The sequence below is a fragment of the Cherax quadricarinatus genome, chromosome 32 (assembly GCF_038502225.1).
Source record: "Cherax quadricarinatus isolate ZL_2023a chromosome 32, ASM3850222v1, whole genome shotgun sequence".
NCBI lineage: Eukaryota > Metazoa > Arthropoda > Malacostraca > Decapoda > Parastacidae > Cherax > Cherax quadricarinatus.
Window position 1 is genome coordinate 34,800,262 of NC_091323.1, and position 19,613 is coordinate 34,819,874.

The 19,613-nt window shown below is 43.4% G+C and overlaps 1 protein-coding gene across 2 annotated transcripts in view; it reads right to left on the reverse strand.

Moving 5' to 3' along the window:
* LOC128690227 (uncharacterized) overlaps window positions 1-16,912 on the reverse strand; it is a 33,501-nt gene extending 16,589 nt beyond the window's left edge. Inside the window, exons 1-11 of one of the 2 annotated variants that reach the window (XM_070090638.1) lie at window positions 16,582-16,912; window positions 16,030-16,161; window positions 15,241-15,342; window positions 13,964-14,101; window positions 12,839-12,993; window positions 12,529-12,640; window positions 11,234-11,400; window positions 9,850-9,984; window positions 5,652-5,751; window positions 3,955-4,123; window positions 1,577-1,676 (exon numbers count right to left, since the gene is read on the reverse strand). In XM_070090638.1, the coding sequence (XP_069946739.1) occupies window positions 1,577-1,676; window positions 3,955-4,123; window positions 5,652-5,751; window positions 9,850-9,984; window positions 11,234-11,400; window positions 12,529-12,640; window positions 12,839-12,993; window positions 13,964-14,101; window positions 15,241-15,342; window positions 16,030-16,161; window position 16,582 (1,311 nt within the window). In that variant the 5' untranslated portion in view covers window positions 16,583-16,912. Of the gene's footprint in view, window positions 1-1,576; window positions 1,677-3,954; window positions 4,124-5,651; window positions 5,752-9,849; window positions 9,985-11,233; window positions 11,401-12,528; window positions 12,641-12,838; window positions 12,994-13,963; window positions 14,102-15,240; window positions 15,343-16,029; window positions 16,214-16,581 lie in introns of both variants that reach the window. The other variant, XM_070090637.1, reaches the window with a different exon arrangement.
* Window positions 16,913-19,613: the final 2,701 nt, after the last annotated feature.

Genomic DNA, 19,613 nt, shown 5'->3' on the forward strand with positions numbered 1-19,613 from the left:
TCAACATTGTTCCCTCAGCACTGGTGCTCTCAACATTGTTCCCCCAGCACTGGTGCTCTCAACATTGTTCCCCAAGCACTGGTGCTCTCAACATTGTTCCCCCAGCACAGGCGTTCTCAACATTGTTCCCCAGCACTGGTGATGCTCTCAACATTTTTCCCCCAGCACTGGTGCTCTCAACATTGTTCTCCCAGCACTGGTGCTCTCAACATTCTTCCCCCAGCACTGGTGCTCTCAACATTGTTCCCCCATCACTGGTGCTGCTCTCAACATTGTTCCCCCTGCACTGGTGCTCTCAACATTGTTCCCTCAGCACTGGTGCTCTCAGCATTGTTCCCCCAGCACTGGTGCTCTCAACATTGTTCCCCAAGCACTGGTGCTCTCAACATTGTTCCCCCAGCACTGGCGTTCTCAACATTGTTCCCCAGCACTGGTGCTCTCAACATTGTTCCCCCAGCACTGGTGCTCTCAACATTGTTCCACCAGCGCTGGTGCTCTCAACATTGTTCCCCCAGCACTGGTGCTCTAAACATTGTTCCCCCAGCACTGGTGCTCTCAACATTGTTCACCCAGGAATGGTGCTGCTCTCAACATTGTTCCCCAGCACTGGTGCTCTCAACATTGTTCCCCCAGCACTGGTGCTGCTCTTAACATTGTTCCCCCAGCACTGGTGCTCTCAACATTGTTTCCTCAGCACTGGTGCTCTCAACATTGTTCACCCAGCACTGGTGCTGCTCTCAACATTGTTCCCCCAGCACTGGTGCTCTCAACATTGTTTCCTCAGCACTGGTGCTCTCAACATTGTTCCCAGCACTGGTGCTCTGAACATTGTTCCCCCAGCACTGGTGCTCTCAGCATTGTTCCCCCAGCACTGGTGATGCTCTCAACATTGTTCCCCCAGCACTGGTGCTCTCAACATTGTTTCCTCAGCACTGGTGCTCTCAACATTATTCCCCCAGCACTGGTGCTGCTCTCAACATTGTTCCCCCAGCACTGGTGCTGCTCTCAACATTGTTCCCCCAGCACTGGTGCTCTCAACATTGTTTCCTCAGCACTGGTGCTCTCAACATTGTTCCCCCAGCACTGGTGCTCTCAACATTGCTTCCTCAGCACTGATGCTCTCAACATTGCTCCCCCAGCACTGGTGCTGTCAACATTGTGTCACAGTAATAGAGCTGAACTTGGTCACTAAGACGTGTGTATCTCTCAATGTGTACAGTATTTGTGTATTTGTTATTACTTTGGGAAAATTAATGTTTCTGTGACTCTCCTGAAACACTCCCGAATCCGTAAAACTCCTGTGACTCTTCTGAGACTCCTGTTACTCCTGTGACTCTCCAAAGACTCCCGTGACTCTGCGGAGACTCCTGTGACTCTCCTGAGACTCCTATGACTCTCCTGAAACTCTCATGTGACTCTAGAAGTGCGTCTCCATCATGTGATAACCCGTACTGATTCACCATCCTCTGGTCTACTGTAACTAAAGTTTACATTTAAAAGAACAGAATGTTAGTGTCTAGTAGTTTGCTAAGACAATATCTTTCTAAAAGAAACAACAAGAGGGGAGATTACTAACGTCAGTGAAGGTCCACTGCCAGAGTGTGATAGCATCAGCTCCTGTAGGCCAGTCTCTCCTCTCTCCCCGCCATTCCTGACCAGCCAAGACCCTCACCACCCTGTAGTACAAACACCATCACTGTAGTGTGTGTCACCACCCTGCAGTGCAAACACCATCACTGTAGTGTGTCACCACCCTGCAGTGCAAACACCATCACTGTAGTGTGTCACCACCCTGCAGTACAAACACCATCACTGTAGTGTGTCACCACCCTGCAGTGCAAACACCATCACTGTAGTGTGTGTCAGCACCCTGCAGTACAAACACCATCACTGTAGTGTGTGTCAGCACCCTGCAGTACAAACACCATCACTGTAGTGTGTGTCACCACCCTGCAGTACAAACACCATCACTGTAGTGTGTGTCACCACCCTGCAGTGCAAACACCATCACTGTAGTGTGTGTCACCACCCTGCAGTGCAAACACCATCACTGTAGTGTGTGTCACCACCTTGTAGTACAAACACCATCACTGTAGTGTGTGTCAGTACAGACACCATCACTGTAGTGTGTGTCAGTACAAACACCATCACTGTAGTGTGTGTCAGTACAAACACCATCACTGTAGTGTGTGTCAGTACAAACACCATCACTGTAGTGTGTGTCAGTACAAACACCATCACTGTAGTGTGTGTCAGTACAAACACCATCACTGTAGTGTGTGTCAGTACAAACACCATCACTGTAGTGTGTGTCAGTACAAACACCATCACTGTAGTGTGTCAGTACAAACACCATCACTGTAGTGTGTGTCAGTACAAACACCATCACTGTAGTGTGTCAGTACAAACACCATCACTGTAGTGTGTCAGTACAAACACCATCACTGTAGTGTGTGTCAGTACAAACACCATCACTGTAGTGTGTCAGTACAGACACTATCACTGTAGTGTGTCAGTACAAACACCATCACTGTAGTGTGTGTCAGAACAAACACCATCACTGTAGTGTGTGTCAGTACAAACACCATCACTGTAGTGTGTGTCAGTACAGACACCATCACTGTAGTGTGTGTCAGTACAAACACCATCACTGTAGTGTGTGTCAGTACAAACACCATCACTGTAGTGTGTCAGTACAAACACCATCACTGTAGTGTGTCAGTACAAACACCATCACTGTAGTGTGTGTCAGTACAAACACCATCACTGTAGTGTGTCAGTACAAACACCATCACTGTAGTGTGTCAGTACAAACACCATCACTGTAGTGTGTCAGTACAAACACCATCACTGTAGTGTGTGTCAGTACAAACACCATCACTGTAGTGTGTGTCAGTACAAACACCATCACTGTAGTGTGTCAGTACAAACACCATCACTGTAGTGTGTCAGTACAAACACCATCACTGTAGTGTGTCAGTACAAACACCATCACTGTAGTGTGTGTCAGTACAAACACCATCACTGTAGTGTGTCAGTACAAACACCATCACTGTAGTGTGTCAGTACAAACACCATCACTGTAGTGTGTCGGTACAAACACCATCACTGTAGTGTGTGTCAGTACAAACACCATCACTGTAGTGTGTGTCAGTACAAACACCATCACTGTAGTGTGTCAGTACAAACACCATCACTGTAGTGTGTCAGTACAAACACCATCACTGTAGTGTGTGTCAGTACAAACACCATCACTGTAGTGTGTCAGTACAAACACCATCACTGTAGTGTGTCAGTACAAACACCATCACTGTAGTGTGTGTCAGTACAAACACCATCACTGTAGTGTGTGTCAGTACAAACACCATCACTGTAGTGTGTGTCAGTACAAACACCATCACTGTAGTGTGTGTCAGTACAAACACCATCACTGTAGTGTGTGTCAGTACAAACACCATCACTGTAGTGTGTGTCAGTACAAACACCATCACTGTAGTGTGTGTCAGTACAAACACCATCACTGTAGTGTGTGTCAGTACAAACACCATCACTGTAGTGTGTGTCAGTACAAACACCATCACTGTAGTGTGTGTCAGTACAAACACCATCACTGTAGTGTGTGTCAGTACAAACACCATCACTGTAGTGTGTGTCACCGCCATGTAGTACAAACATCACTCCAGCCAACACCAAAAACACCACTACAGAGTGTCCCATAATTTTAGAACCATAAAGGAATATTTTAAAACAAGAAGCAGTAAAGAAAAGCTTATGTTCGTAGAGCGTGTATACGGTGTTCACTGTACAAACCATCATTAATGATACATACGACTTATCCAGTCAATAAATAAACCCTGAATGATATTACGAAAGATGGTCTTCAGACTTACAGGTCACCTCGTATAAACACCTCTCCTACATCACTACTTACTACTACCAGCCAGCAAGACCTACCCGGGGCCGTAGTAGACGTAATTAGTGGCGTTGGTCCCGAAGAAAGCATTAGGGTTGTCAGCCCAGAGGAGAGAGATGCCAGTGATGTCAGCCCAGTCAGTGTGGGAGTTGTTAATGATATTAACCGTGCACCCAGTCAAACTACCCACCGGGAATGAGTACTCCACGCCTGAAAGAGGCACGGGTAGTGGTTAGTAGTGAAGGTCAGGGAGTAGAAAGATGGTTAGTAATAGTTATTGTTTAGGATAGCGCTAGTTAAAGGATGGTTAGGGGTAGTAAGAAGGCGGTTAGTGGTGTTGGGAAGGTAGTTTGGGGTAAAGGGAAGGTAGTTAGGGGTAGAGGGAAGATAGTTAGGGGTAGAGGAAAGGTAGTTAGTGTTTACCACTAACTACCTTAAGGAGTAGTTGGAGGGAAAAGAAGAGGAAGGTAAGAGTAAAGAGGTAGTGGACTTAAAATTATTAATAACTAAAGAAAAATGTAAAAAAAAATAAATTCAAATTCCTTAATAAATTTGTCTATAATATTATTTATAACAAGTCAGTTATTTGAGGACTGGAAAAAATAACTGATAGTTATTAATTATATGAACACCGGTGAAGTTAGCTAAACATCACTAATTCTTACAATTATGTTGAATACACAAATAACCCGCACATAGGAGAGAGAAGCTTACCACCACGTATAAGTCTGACTTGGACCATTTACAAAGTCACATTAACATAGAAGATATGTTAGGTAAGGTTGTCAGGAAACAGGACAAGTGTTTCCTGACGCGGGTCATAAGTCATATGATGACCCACAGCTGGATCTTTTGGTCATCTGACCGAGGCCTTCCACTAACACAAGAGAGAGAGAGAGAGAGAGAGAGAGAGAGAGAGAGAGAGAGAGAGAGAGAGAGAGAGAGAGAGAGAGAGAGAGAGAGAGAGAGAGAGAGAGAGAGAGCCGGTATATATAGGCGAGCTGGACGGGGACGGGACCAAGAGAGGAAGAAAGAGTAGTGGTAGTGGTAAGACTGGTAGTGGAAGTAGTATCAGAAGTAGTATTAGTAGCAGAAAGTAGAGAGAGTAGTTTTAGTGGGACTAGAGATAGAAAGGGGAGTGAAGGGAGGCATAAGTAATGGTAGTAGCAACAACAGTAGAAATGGTAGTAGTAGTAGTAACAGTATAATAGAAGTGGAGTCAGTCAAAGGACAAGAAAAAGGAGCACCGCAGGAGAGCTAAGGTTCCACAAGGGTTGTTTGTGTATTGTTCTAGTCACGGTATTGTGGTTTTTTTGTTCCTCAGTTATGTTAAAGTTTCTTGACAGTATCATAGGTAAGAAAGCATTGAGGTTGTCAGTCCAGAGGGTGACAACTTCAATATAACTGAAGAACAAAAAAGCACACTACCCTGACTGGAACAATACAGAAATAATACAGAAATAACCTTGTGGGACCTTAACATATTTCTCAACGTATATGTACAGGAGGTTGATTATCTTTCAGTAAATATGTACAGAATTATTTGTCTTAGTGAAAATATAGAGATGATTATCTCTCAGTGTATTTTCACTGATGTTTATTTGTGTTATATTCTTAGAATTTACTTTAATCTCGACTTTTAAGACGTAAATTATTATTGATGTTAGTGTTTGGGCGGCAAGGAGACTCACTACGCCTTCATGAAGCTGATTTAAGTATAAGAAATAGACTAAGTTACCATCGTTAAAGTCGAAGACTTCGGTGGTGGTGACGAGGTTCTTGCCGATGATTACGTCGTGGTCGATCCTGTACAACTGTTTCTCAAAGTCATACCAACCCTGCTACCCGAGATGGGGCGGGGCGGGGTGGAGCAGGACGAGGTGGAGCAGGACGGGGTGGAGCAGGACGGGGTGGAGCAGGACGGGGTGGAGCAGGACGGGGTGGAGCAGGACGGGGTGGAGCAGGACGGGGTGGAGCAGGACGGGGTGGAGCAGGATGGGGTGGAGCAGGACGGGGTGGGGTGGAGCAGGTCACAAAAGAAGAAAAGTGGGTCAAAACGGTGAGAAAAAATGAATAAAACACTGGTTAAAGGAATTGTTATATGTATAAAATGAATAAAACATTTGGACACACAATGTAGTGACTTTGTGTGTCCAAATGTTTATAACAAGTCTTCAAAAACAACGATGCGTGCTAACACCTTGAGAAATACACGTTCTTTTGCTCGTTAATATATTTTTGAGGTAAACTAATACAAGTGAAGAAGTTCCTCAAGTTTTTATGAGGGAGAGAAAATATTTATCTGAAGCCAAGAGATCAAAAACCTGCAGCTCGTCCTTCGAACATCATGTGTTTACTATGACTCAAAATCAGTTAAAAAAATAATGAGGGTGACTTTAAAATTGTGACTTGGTATTCATGGAGATTCGTCATCTTGTTTAAATTGCTCTTATGAATGTAATAATTTGTTAAACTAAGTCAACAGACCTTAACTTAACTTAACCTAAATGTCATTTGTAGAGAAATTACCTTAATGGTATATACTTGTAATAATACAGTGTAACCTGTAGTAGTACAGTGTAACCTGTAGTAGTACAGTGTAACTTGTAGTAGTACAGTGTAACCTGTAGTAGTACAGTGTAACCTGTAGTAGTACAGTGTAACCTGTAGTAGTACAGTGTAACCTGTAGTAGTACAGTGTAACTTGTAGTAGTACAGTGTAACTTGTAGTAGTACAGTGTAACCTGTAGTAGTACAGTGTAACTTGTAGTAGTACAGTGTAACCTGTAGTAGTACAGTGTAACTTGTAGTAGTACAGTGTAACTTGTACTAGTACAGTGTAACCTGTAGTAGTACAGTGTAACTTGTAGTAGTACAGTGTAACCTGTAGTAGTACAGTGTAACTTGTAGTAGTACAGTGTAACCTGTAGTAGTACAGTGTAACTTGTAGTAGTACAGTGTAACCTGTAGTAGTACAGTGTAACTTGTAGTAGTACAGTGTAACTTGTAGTAGTACAGTGTAACCTGTAGTAGTACAGTGTAACCTGTAGTAGTACAGTGTAACCTGTAGTAGTACAGTGTAACCTGTAGTAGTACAGTGTAACCTGTAGTAGTACAGTGTAACCTGTAGTAGTACAGTGTAACCTGTAGTAGTACAGTGTAACCTGTAGTAGTACAGTGTAACTTGTAGTAGTACAGTGTAGCCTGTAGTAGTACAGTGTAACCTGTAGTAGTACAGTGTAACTTGTACTAGTACAGTGTAACCTGTAGTAGTACAGTGTATCTTGTAGTAGTACAGTGTAACTTGTAGTAGTACAGTGTAACCTGTAGTAGTACAGTGTAACTTGTAGTAGTACAGTGTAGCCTGTAGTAGTACAGTGTAACCTGTAGTAGTACAGTGTAACCTGTAGTAGTACAGTGTAACCTGTAGTAGTACAGTGTAACTTGTAGTAGTACAGTGTAACTTGTAGTAGTACAGTGTAACCTGTAGTAGTACAGTGTAACTTGTAGTAGTACAGTGTAACCTGTAGTAGTACAGTGTAACTTGTAGTAGTACAGTGTAACTTGTACTAGTACAGTGTAACCTGTAGTAGTACAGTGTAACTTGTAGTAGTACAGTGTAACCTGTAGTAGTACAGTGTAACTTGTAGTAGTACAGTGTAACCTGTAGTAGTACAGTGTAACCTGTAGTAGTACAGTGTAACTTGTAGTAGTACAGTGTAGCCTGTAGTAGTACAGTGTAACCTGTAGTAGTACAGTGTAACCTGTAGTAGTACAGTGTAACTTGTAGTAGTACAGTGTAACCTGTAGTAGTACAGTGTAACCTGTAGTAGTACAGTGTAACCTGTAGTAGTACAGTGTAACCTGTAGTAGTACAGTGTAACCTGTAGTAGTACAGTGTAACCTGTAGTAGTACAGTGTAACTTGTAGTAGTACAGTGTAACTTGTAGTAGTACAGTGTAACCTGTAGTAGTACAGTGTAACTTGTAGTAGTACAGTGTAACCTGTAGTAGTACAGTGTAACTTGTAGTAGTACAGTGTAACTTGTACTAGTACAGTGTAACCTGTAGTAGTACAGTGTAACTTGTAGTAGTACAGTGTAACCTGTAGTAGTACAGTGTAACTTGTAGTAATACAGTGTAACCTGTAGTAGTACAGTGTAACCTGTAGTAGTACAGTGTAACCTGTAGTAGTACAGTGTAACCTGTAGTAGTACAGTGTAACTTGTAGTAGTACAGTGTAACCTGTAGTAGTACAGTGTAACCTGTAGTAGTACAGTGTAACCTGTAGTAGTACAGTGTAACTTGTAGTAGTACAGTGTAACTTGTACTAGTACAGTGTAACCTGTAGTAGTACAGTGTAACCTGTAGTAGTACAGTGTAACCTGTAGTAGTACAGTGTAACTTGTAGTAGTACAGTGTAACCTGTAGTAGTACAGTGTAACCTGTAGTAGTACAGTGTAACTTGTACTGGTACAGTGTAACCTGTAGTAGTACAGTGTAACCTGTAGTAGTACAGTGTAACCTGTAGTAGTACAGTGTAACTTGTACTAGTACAGTGTAACCTGTAGTAGTACAGTGTAACCTGTAGTAGTACAGTGTAACCTGTAGTAGTACAGTGTAACCTGTAGTAGTACAGTGTAACTTGTACTAGTACAGTGTAACCTGTAGTAGTACAGTGTAACCTGTAGTAGTACAGTGTAACCTGTAGTAGTACAGTGTAACCTGTAGTAGTACAGTGTAACTTGTACTAGTACAGTGTAACCTGTAGTAGTACAGTGTAACCTGTAGTAGTACAGTGTAACCTGTAGTAGTACAGTGTAACTTGTAGTAGTACAGTGTAACCTGTAGTAGTACAGTGTAACTTGTAGTAGTACAGTGTAACCTGTAGTAGTACAGTGTAACTTGTAGTAGTACAGTGTAACCTGTAGTAGTACAGTGTAACCTGTAGTAGTACAGTGTAACCTGTAGCAGTACAGAGTAACCTGTAGTAGTACAGTGTAACCTGTAGTAGTACAGTGTAACCTGTAGTAGTACAGTGTAACCTGTAGTTGTACAGTGTAACCTGTAGTAGTACAGTGTAACTTGTACTAGTACAGTGTAACCTGTAGTAGTACAGTGTAACTTGTAGTAGTACAGTGTAACTTGTAGTAGTACAGTGTAACTTGTACTAGTACAGTGTAACCTGTAGTAGTACAGTGTAACTTGTAGTAGTACAGTGTAACTTGTAGTAGTACAGTGTAACCTGTAGTAGTACAGTGTAACTTGTAGTAGTACAGTGTAACTTGTAGTAGTACAGTGTAACTTGTAGTAGTACAGTGTAACCTGTAGTAGTACAGTGTAACTTGTAGTAGTACAGTGTAACTTGTAATAGTACAGTGTAACCTGTAGTAGTACAGTGTAGCCTGTAGTAATACAGTGTAACCTGTAGTAGTACACTATAACGAGACATCTGAAAGTGAGTAACTCTGCGGGCCTCACTATCCATGTTTAGTTACAGCCATGTAGGTGTGACCTGTGAGTGCCTTTGTCAGATAAGATAAGATAAGATTTCGTTCGGATTTTTAACCCCGGAGGGTTAGCCACCCAGGATAACCCAAGAAAGTCAGTGCGTCATCGAGGACTGTCTAACTTATTTCCATTGGGGTCCTTAATCTTGTCCCCCAGGATGCGACCCACACCAGTCGACTAACACCCATGTACCTATTTGCTGCTAAGTGAACAGGACAACAGGTGTAAGGAAACGTGTCGAAATGTTTCCACCCGCCGGGAATCGAACCCGGACCCTCCGTGTGTGAAGCGGGAGCTTTAGCCACCAGGCCACCGGGCCACACCACCATCATTATTATATATAGATAGTTTGCATTGCTCTACGAGAATCAATATTTAGGAAGACATATATATAGAAATGTCTTCTAATTACCTTTGTTTACTTACATCAGCCCAGGTGAAGTCCTGGACATCTGTCTGCTGCATCTCTAAGCTGAAGGTGAAGAGGCGGTCCATGGAGAAATCTGGGAAGGAATGTTCTGCTTCAGGGATGAGCGTAGGGCAGTACATGTCTTGTGGGACCTGTCTACCCAGCAGCCGAGGTCACCACAGAGTAGTAGTGACCACAGAGCATGGTCGTCACAGCGTCGTTGTTGTGTTGTCACATCCACACAACCAAGCAGAAAGACAGCATGTGAGGTCATCTGCGTCACCATGGTGGGATATAACAGTACTACCTAAGTGACCTCACTAACTATAAACAATAGTGTTAACGAAGAATAAGACCGCAGTACAAGAAACTTGAAAGATCAACTACTCGCAGTATAATTATCGTTTCTGCCTATTATTACACATAATAAACTATAGCATAATTTCAATAAAGCTAATTTTACTACCAGCTGGCCACAAGAAAACATTGTAATAACAAAGAAGAGATCTGCAACAGACAATAAGTGAGAGGAAGCGAGACTGACGGGGTTAATACCAATGATGTTAACCTACACATTCACCATCCATAAGAAAAACAAAAAACATTGGTTACCATATAACACTGGGAAACCTCACAATCTATTGTAACAACTTAATATAATTTTGAACATAACTGGTATAACTATAATAAACATAAACATTAATATAACCAGCAGGAGACAAAGGGGACCTTAATTAACACCACAACGAGAGCCTCCCAGAATATTTCATCTCGTTCCTAGTACAGTACTGCATTTATTTATTTTATTCATCTCCGTATGGCTTCTAACTCTAGTGTATTACTACTTTCATCTCGTGTGATGAATGGTTTGAAAAACCGACAAGTTGAAGATTGAGACACTTATGCAGCATATGGGAATCTTTATTCAGGAAACGTTTCGCCACACAGTGGCTTCATCAGTCCAATACAAAGAGGAAGGCGTAAGGAGAGGAGGAGAATGAGGTAATCAGTCCCTCAACCTGGAGTCGATGTGTTCAGTCCATCAATCTTGTAGAATGATGGACTGAACACATCGACTCCAGGTTGAGGGACTGATTACCTCATTCTCCTCCTCTCCTTACGCCTTCCTCTTTGTATTGGACTGATGAAGCCACTGTGTGGCGAAACGTTTCCTGAATAAAGATTCCCATATGCTGCATAAGTGTCTCAATCTTCTACTTTCATCTCAAATATTATAACTATACTCATAACTTGTGCACTATTAAACAGGTGTTAATATTGTATGTAATAAATAATGTCTGTCCTTAGTGTGATAAACAACGAAGTATCGCGAACATTGTTCTCTTACTACGCTGACACAAAGGTCAGTATTAGCAGCACCAACGTGATAGTCATACTGACGGTGAAGGCGGTGTAGTCCACGGTGCCAGGGTTGTAGTACATGACGTTGTGAACCTCCAACTTGATGGTGGTGGTGGTGTCTCCCTCTCTCTCGTGCATCTCCACCTCCCAACCCAGGGGCCACGACACTCCATTTATCCCTAATGTTGCCATACGCCAGTTGGAGGCTGCCTCACGTAGAGGGAAAAACAGGTCAGCCAGGTTCATAGAGGTCAACGAGGGCGGCTTGCTAACTTACACGTATATGAATGATATATATTAACTTATACATTAAATATCCACTACCTCACACACACACACATACACACACACACACACACACACACACACACACACACACACACACACACACACACACACACACACACACACACTAAGGAAAATAAACAGCTGCCGAAATGACATTAGAAAGCTTTTCTTCGTAAAGTGGAAGATCAAGGGAAAGATTTACAAGAAGAGTAATAACTGCTACAACCACTGGAGGAGGTAGTAACTGCTACAACCACTGGGGGAGGTAGTAACTGCTACAACCACTGGGGGAGGTAGTAACTGCTACAACCACTGCAGGTGAAGGTAACTGCTACAACCACTGCAGGTGAAGGTAACTGCTACAACCACTGCAGGTGAAGGTAACTGCTACAACCACTGCAGGTGAAGGTAACTGCTACAACCACTGCAGGAGGTAGTTACTGCTACAACCACTGGGGGAGGTAGTTACTGCTACAACCACTGGAGGAGGTAGTTACTGCTACAACCACTGTTGAGGTAGTAACTGCTACAACCACTGGAGAGGTAGTAACTGCTACAACCACTGGAGGAGGTAGTAACTGTTACAACCACTGGAGGAGGTAGTAACTGCTACAACCACTGGAGGAGGTAGTAACTGCTACAACCACTGGAGGAGGTAGTTACTACTATAACCACTGGAGGAGGTAGTAACTGTTACAACCACTGGAGGAGGTAGTAACTGCTACAACCACTGGAGGAGGTAGTTACTGCTACAACCACTGGAGGAGGTAGTAACTGCTACAACCACTGGAGAGGTAGTAACTGCTACAACCACTGGAGGAGGTAGTAACTGTTACAACCACTGGAGGAGGTAGTAACTGCTACAACCACTGGAGGAGGTAGTTACTACTATAACCACTGGAGAGGTAGTTACTTCTACAACCACTGGAAACTATTTTGTTTACGAAAGGCTACATATTTAACACAGAACACCAAGAGCTTGTTTCTGCTGGTGTAATTACAGACAGGTAACCACACACGAACAACCAGCCACAGCCAACACTGACCGCTCCAGTAGGTTGCCATGGATATATTTGGTGTGGCAACGTCAGCCTCGAACTGCTTCAAGCCACACCAGTCCCAACGGTAAGACGCCATTCCCCGGTGCTGGTAGTCGCCCTGTCCAAAGGAGGCAGTGGTTAGTCTGAAGAACATAATTACTTTGCCTCATCTATCGTAGGCAAGACGCCTTTCTAAATCAGAATATATAAGCATAAAAGTACCTCATATATATATTAGATACGCATATTACATATTTATTTTTATTTATTCTACAAACTAATACACTATAAGTGCGGCAAAAGATGAGGTACTGACTTTATAGTGGGTATCGGACCAGTGGAGGATGCCCAGGGGCACGGCTGGTTCTAGCATGGTGTCGGTGGAAATGTTATTACTGGAGCCCCACAACACAGGGAAGAGGTACGTTGCTTCCTCCAGTGGCCGCAGGAGACACTCTCTCATGCTGCTGCCTGAGAATGTGTCGTACTTAGGACACCACAACATATTTAAAGACCGCTATTGTCTTAAGACGATACGCTCGGAAAGACAGACTTTGTTGCTCCTGTTGCTCAGTGTGCAGTGAGTTCTCTTACCTCTTATTGAAAGTGAGAGATTTGATGACTTTAACTTGAAAGACTGGATCACACCCACACATTCGTCGACTCGTCAGCACTTCAGTGATAAAAGATACCACTGAGGCTCACTTGTATTTACTTATGAAAGGTAATAAAGTAAACAAGTGTATCCATTACAAAGTTAACGAGCATCGAGCCTCCACCCTCTCGTTGTGATTTAGCGCTTCATATAAAGCTTATAAGGAGAAAAAGCAACAGTCTGACAACACTGGAGACGTTCATAAACTGAAAGGATGTGATCGCAGTATGCAAAATACTGGATGTGTCGACAGGTTGGACTTACTGTATAGATACACAGCTTGACATACAGGGGAGCAAGATGGGGCTCAGAGTTGACACAAAACACAAGAAAAAGTGTTTTCAGTCTGAAAGTAATGAAGTAACGCACTGAGAGCAGGTAGGGCAATGGAGACTGACTACATACACGGGTTTACAAGTATATATGACAACTAAATTACACTAGTAGGCTGAAAGAATTAGTTATAAGAAATGGACCACAAGCTGAACTAGATAAGTATATACAAATACTTGATAATAAACATGGGCTGACCGAAGTGTCGTCCTGACTTATTACCAAATTTAGAATTAGTTGAGATTTGTTGTAGCTACTGAAGACAAGATTCAGGTTGCAGGAAAAATAAACTTTTATTGGTCCAACATTTCAGTGTAAAGTTTGTTCTGCGACGTACGTCTTCGCTTCACTATTGTCGGCAGTACGATGCTCATTCAGCCAGCCACGGTGTTGTAACTTCTATCTTAATATTATTTCTTATGGCAAGAACATACAAGAATTAACTGTACTTACTGCCATCCTTAGGGCTGCGTAGGACCATCATCTGCTGGCTGTTCCAGTTAAGGATGTACTTCTCGACCAACTGCTTGGAGGAGATCTCCACGGAGAGTCTTCTGCCCGGCCCGTCGTACGCGTACTCCACGTACATCACTGTCATCACCGACAACACTCACTCATTTTGGGCAGTATCCTAAAGGTCCTATAGGATGCTATACATCCCATTGGGTCTTTAGGTTATTGTATGTTTTGTATGGTAATTTAAAAATAAATATTAGTTACTGGTCCAAGTATGTCCGAAACGTCGAAATAAGTTTCTTTATATTATGTGGGGTTTATTTGTGTATCCCTGGAGAGTATTCCGGGGGTCAACGCCCCCGCGGCTTTGTCCATGACCAGGCCCTCTCTCTGGATCAGGGCCTGATCAACCACGGCTGTTACTGCTGGTCGCACGTAAACCAAGGTACGAACCACAGCCCAGCTGGGCAGGTACTGACCTCTGGTGTCTGTCCAGTCCCTCTTGAAAACAGCCAGGGGTCTACTGTTCCAGTCAGGGCATTGTGCCTTTTTATTCTTTATTTGTTTGTTTCTGTATGTAAGAGTAGGGGTCTTTTTTTGTACTTACGTTGATCTTTGTATGTGTGGTGTACTTGTATTTTGAAAACACAGTATTGTGGAGGCCGTAATTTTTTTAGTCAGTTTAATATCTTCATTATGCACCCCATACCCATCCTGTGGGTGGTAGTCAGAAAATTACAGAGGTACATAATGGGTCCAGGGACTGGGTCCCAAAGTTTTGATAGCTGAACAAGTTACACTGGTAATGAATTATTTATGTGTTTATATCTTGTTACAATAGTAATGAGTTATTTATGGGCAGACATAAATTAGGTCGCACACACACACGTTTAATGGTGATGCGTTATTTACAGTGGGCAAAGTCAGGGTATTTCTCCAGGTCATAAGTCTAGAGATGTAATAGTGTTCCTTAAGTATTTATAAGTGGAATACGATATTAACTTGAAGTGTCTTGTGACACTTTTTCAAATGTAGCATGGTCGTGTTTGTGAGAGGTGATGTTGGCAAATGGGATAGTATCGGAGCAAAAGGAGGCGTGGGAGAGTGTGGGAGCAACAGGAGGCGTGGGAGAGTGGTACAACAGATGTGAGAGTGGGAGCATCAGGAGTCATGAGAGTGTGGGACAACAGAAGGCATGGGAGAGTGTGGGATAACAGGTGTGGGATAACAGGAGGCGTGGGAGAGGGAATGCAAGAGAGCGAGAGGTGACTCACCTATATGCTCTGGGCTGGAGGAAGGTCCCTCAAGAACGGCTCTCACAACCTCCACCTTGGCTGTGTAGTGTTGAGACACCACCGGTTGACTTGGCGGATCCGCTGAAACAATCCAAAATGAGAGTCTAAGATCCCCCAGAACTGTTGGAAGTATTCCAGACTTGCTGGAAATATTCCAGACCTGCTGGAAGTGTTCCAGACCTGCTGGAAGTATTTCATATCTTCTTTGAAGTATTCCATACACAGTGAAAATATTCCAGACTTACTGGAAGTATCCAAGTCTTGGATAAAAGTTACTCGTACAACGCATTGTATCCAACACTGTAAATTATTTAAAAAAAAAAAATATTGGACAAGATCTAAGAAAGATTGAGACAATCATCAATAAATTTGACTTTGTGCCCTACCCATATTCTTAATATATTACCACATAACACATTCGCTATCTTTCCCATATTTTATGTATCTATTAAGCACGTGTGATGATGCCTGTGTATATATGAAGGATGTGAGGATCTAGGATGATGCCTGTGTATATATGAAGGATGTGAGGACCTGGGATGATGCCTGTGTATATATGAAGGATGTGAGGACCTGGGATGATGCCTGTGTATATATGAAGGATGGATTAGATATATCATCAAATCAAGAATTGTTATTGATCCTAACATCAACTGTTAGACAGGTGTGTGGACAAAGTTCAAAATATTTTTTCTCTGGGTTCTGAAAGTTAAGCTTCAAATTACTACTACAGTTACCATTTACAGTCAACATTTGGTCACCACTTACGTTGGTCTGGTAATGGGTCGCAGTACTGCGTGTCAGCACTACTGCCGCTGCCATCCTGACCTACAGCCTCTGGTATCTCTGCCGCCTCTGCCATCCCTGCCAGTACCACAGCCACGAACAGTGACAGTATCACTGCCACCAAGGATTTTCTTAACGACATTCGTATAGTTTTTCTTCACTCAGCCTATGAGACCAGGAAAAATTGACTGAGTCGTGTTAAACAGTTGTTCAATGTTTAGTTTTACACTTTACTGACCCAATAGCAGTTGATGAATTCATTAGTAGATTAAATTATCTACATGTAATTTTACCACTAACAACAAATAATTCATTTGTTGTTAGCGTGTTCCACAGACATTTAATCACTAAAACTGACGACAAATAAAATGAGTGGTAGATTTAAGTATACTCTTACAGACTATCTGCTACTAGAACAACAAAATTAAGTGGAAAAATGAACTTAGACGTCTATAAACTGTACACCAACTTTCATGCCTCTCTTGATCGGTGGTAATGACTTCAGACCCAGGGAAGTATTAACTGGAAACTTACTTGCGTGGTCCGTGTTGTGATTCCTCCACTTATTCTTTGTGACTGATGACCGGGTGAAAACTGGGACATATCACCACAACAACAACTTGTTTTATCCTTATCTGCGGCACCGCCCCTGCAGTTAGTCCCTCGGTATTGCCACTATCTTGCTACTTCCCTCATCATCACTACCTCCCCCTTTTCCTCATTCCCTGAACTGTGGGGTTATAGGTGACATGTAGTTCAGTGGTTCCATTCGGCTCGCAGCCGACAGGTCTGGAGTTTGTTCCTTGGGCCGTGACAACATGGCAAGTTTCCTTATATAAACCACTACTACGTCTTCTCATCTATCCGACTGTCGTGGTATCCTGGGGAAAAAGATACTATGCAAATATATAAGAAGTTCGATTTTCACATGAAGTCGTATCTTAAACAAATTCCAATTTGTAAGAAAGCTCCAGGATATGCTGGGTAAAATGCTGCATTGGCATTCTTGTACTTAGTAAGAATTTGTTGTAAAGCTCCTCGATGTTGCTTTGTATCTCATTAGGTATCATTGTGAGTATTCTATTAAAATATCTCAAACATATTCTACATATTTGCGTGAAATGTTGCACACATAGGTTAAGAAACTGTAGTTAAATAATAATAGGTTAAACCACGATACGGGTGGGGCTTGAACTCGCGGCAAGTAAGTCATAAAAGTCCAAGTTAGTACGTAAGCCACTGGGGCTGGAGTTTTACGACTCACTTGCCTCAAGTTCAAGCCCCACCCATACCGTGGTTCGTTTGTGATCGTGTCATTACGATTTCGTGAGACAAAAGTAGGTTAAGAGTTAATTCCCCGCCAAGGCCACATCGTCGCAACCTCAACACTAACATCTGTGTGGTTGCACAATTAGTCTTTATAAGAGAGACTTCCACTGAGCACAAGCACAGTTCTGCCGGTAACCCTTAACACATCACATTTCCAGTATATTTTACATTCATGAGTCTAAATTACAGCTGTACATTTTACTGTTTCACCACAACATATACGAATCAAAACTAAATGTTTTGCAACAACTTGATTGTATACCAGGCATATATTGTATATATTCTTGGTATTAATTTATAAAGTTTTCTCGTCTGGGTTGTTCATAGAGTTCCCTGAGGGACGATGGCATGAACCAGGGTTCCATAGAGTTCCCTGAGGGACGATGGCATGAACCAGGGTTCCATAGAGTTCCCTGAGGGACGATGGCATGAACCAGGGTTCCATAGAGTTCCCTGAGGGACGATGGCATGAACCAGGGTTCCATAGAGTTCCCTGAGGGACGATGGCGTGAACCAGGGTTCCATAGAGTTCCCTGAGGGACGATGGCGTGAACCAGGGTTCCATAGAGTTCCCTGAGGGACGATGGCATGAACCAGGGTTCCATAGAGTTCCCTGAGGGACGATGGCATGAACCAGGGTTCCATAGAGTTCCCTGAGGGACGATGGCATGAACCAGGGTTCCATAGTTCCCTGAGGGACGATGGCATGAACCAGGGTTCCATAGAGTTCCCTGAGGGACGATGGCATGGACCAGGGTTCCATAGAGTTCCCTGAGGGACGATGGCATGAACCAGGGTTCCATAGAGTTCCCTGAGGGACGATGGCATGAACTAGGGTTCCATAGAGTTCTCTGAGGGACGATGGCATGAAACAGGGTTTCATAGAGTTCCCTGAGGGACGATGGCATGAACCAGGGTTCCATAGAGTTCCCTGAGGGACGATGGCATGAACCAGGGTTCCATAGAGTTCCCTGAGGAACGATGGCATGAACCAGGGTTCCACAGAGTTCCCTGAGGGACGATGGCATGAACCAGGGTTCCATAGTTCCCTGAGGGACGATGGCATGAACCAGGGTTCCATAGAGTTCCCTGAGGGACGATGGCATGAACCAAGGTTCCATAGTTCCCTGAGGGGCGATGGCATGAACCAGGGTTCCATAGAGTTCCCTGAGGGACGATGGCATGAACCAGGGTTCCATAGTTCCCTGAGGGACGATGGCATGAACAAGGGTTCCATAGAGTTCCCTGAGGGACGATGGCATGAACCAGGGTTCCATAGTTCCCTGAGGGACGATGGCATGAACAAGGGTTCCATAGAGTTCCCTGAGGGACGATGGCATGAACCAGGGTTCCATAGAGTTCCCTGAGGGACGATGGCATGAACCAGGGTTCCATAGAGTTCCCTGAGGGACGATGGCATGAACCAGGGTTCCATAGAGTTCCCTGAGGGACGATGGCATGAACCAGGGTTCCATAGAGTTCCCTGAGGGACGATGGCATGAACCAGGGTTCCATAGAGTTCCCTGAGGGACGATGGCATGAACCAGGGTTCCATAGAGTTCCCTGAGGGACGATGGCATGAACCAGGGTTCCATAGAGTTCCCTGAGGGACGATGGCATGAACCAGGGTTCCATAGAGTTCCCTGAGGGACGATGGTATGAACCAGGGTTCCATAGAGTTCCCTGAGGGACGATGGCATGAACGAGGGTTCCATAGAGTTCCCTGAGGGACGATGGCATGAACCAGGGTTCCATAGAGTTCCCTGAGGGACGATGGTATGAACCAGGGTTCCATAGAGTTCCCTGAGGGACGATGGTATGAACCAGGGTTCCATAGAGTTCCCTGAGGGACGATGGTATGAACCAGGGTTCCATAGAGTTCCCTGAGGGACGATGGTATGAACCAGGGTTCCATAGAGTTCCCTGAGGGACAATGGCATGAACGAGGGTTCCTTACAACAATGTTCATAGTAGAGTTCGCCCAGAGGGACGGTGAAAGTTCTGAAGGTGAAAATACTTATAAAACTTGTAATATGAGGCCAAAGGTCACCCACATCTCCCACGTATATATGTGCCCTGCCATTATTTTCACTGACTGGAGTTTGAGTAATACTATTGTTTACATATCAGTATAAGCAAAAATTATAAGATTTATTCAGGCTTAAAAAAAATTACTTAACAGGCATTATACATTTTTTTAAATGGTTACATTAAACACATAGAAGTTAAAGGCAATC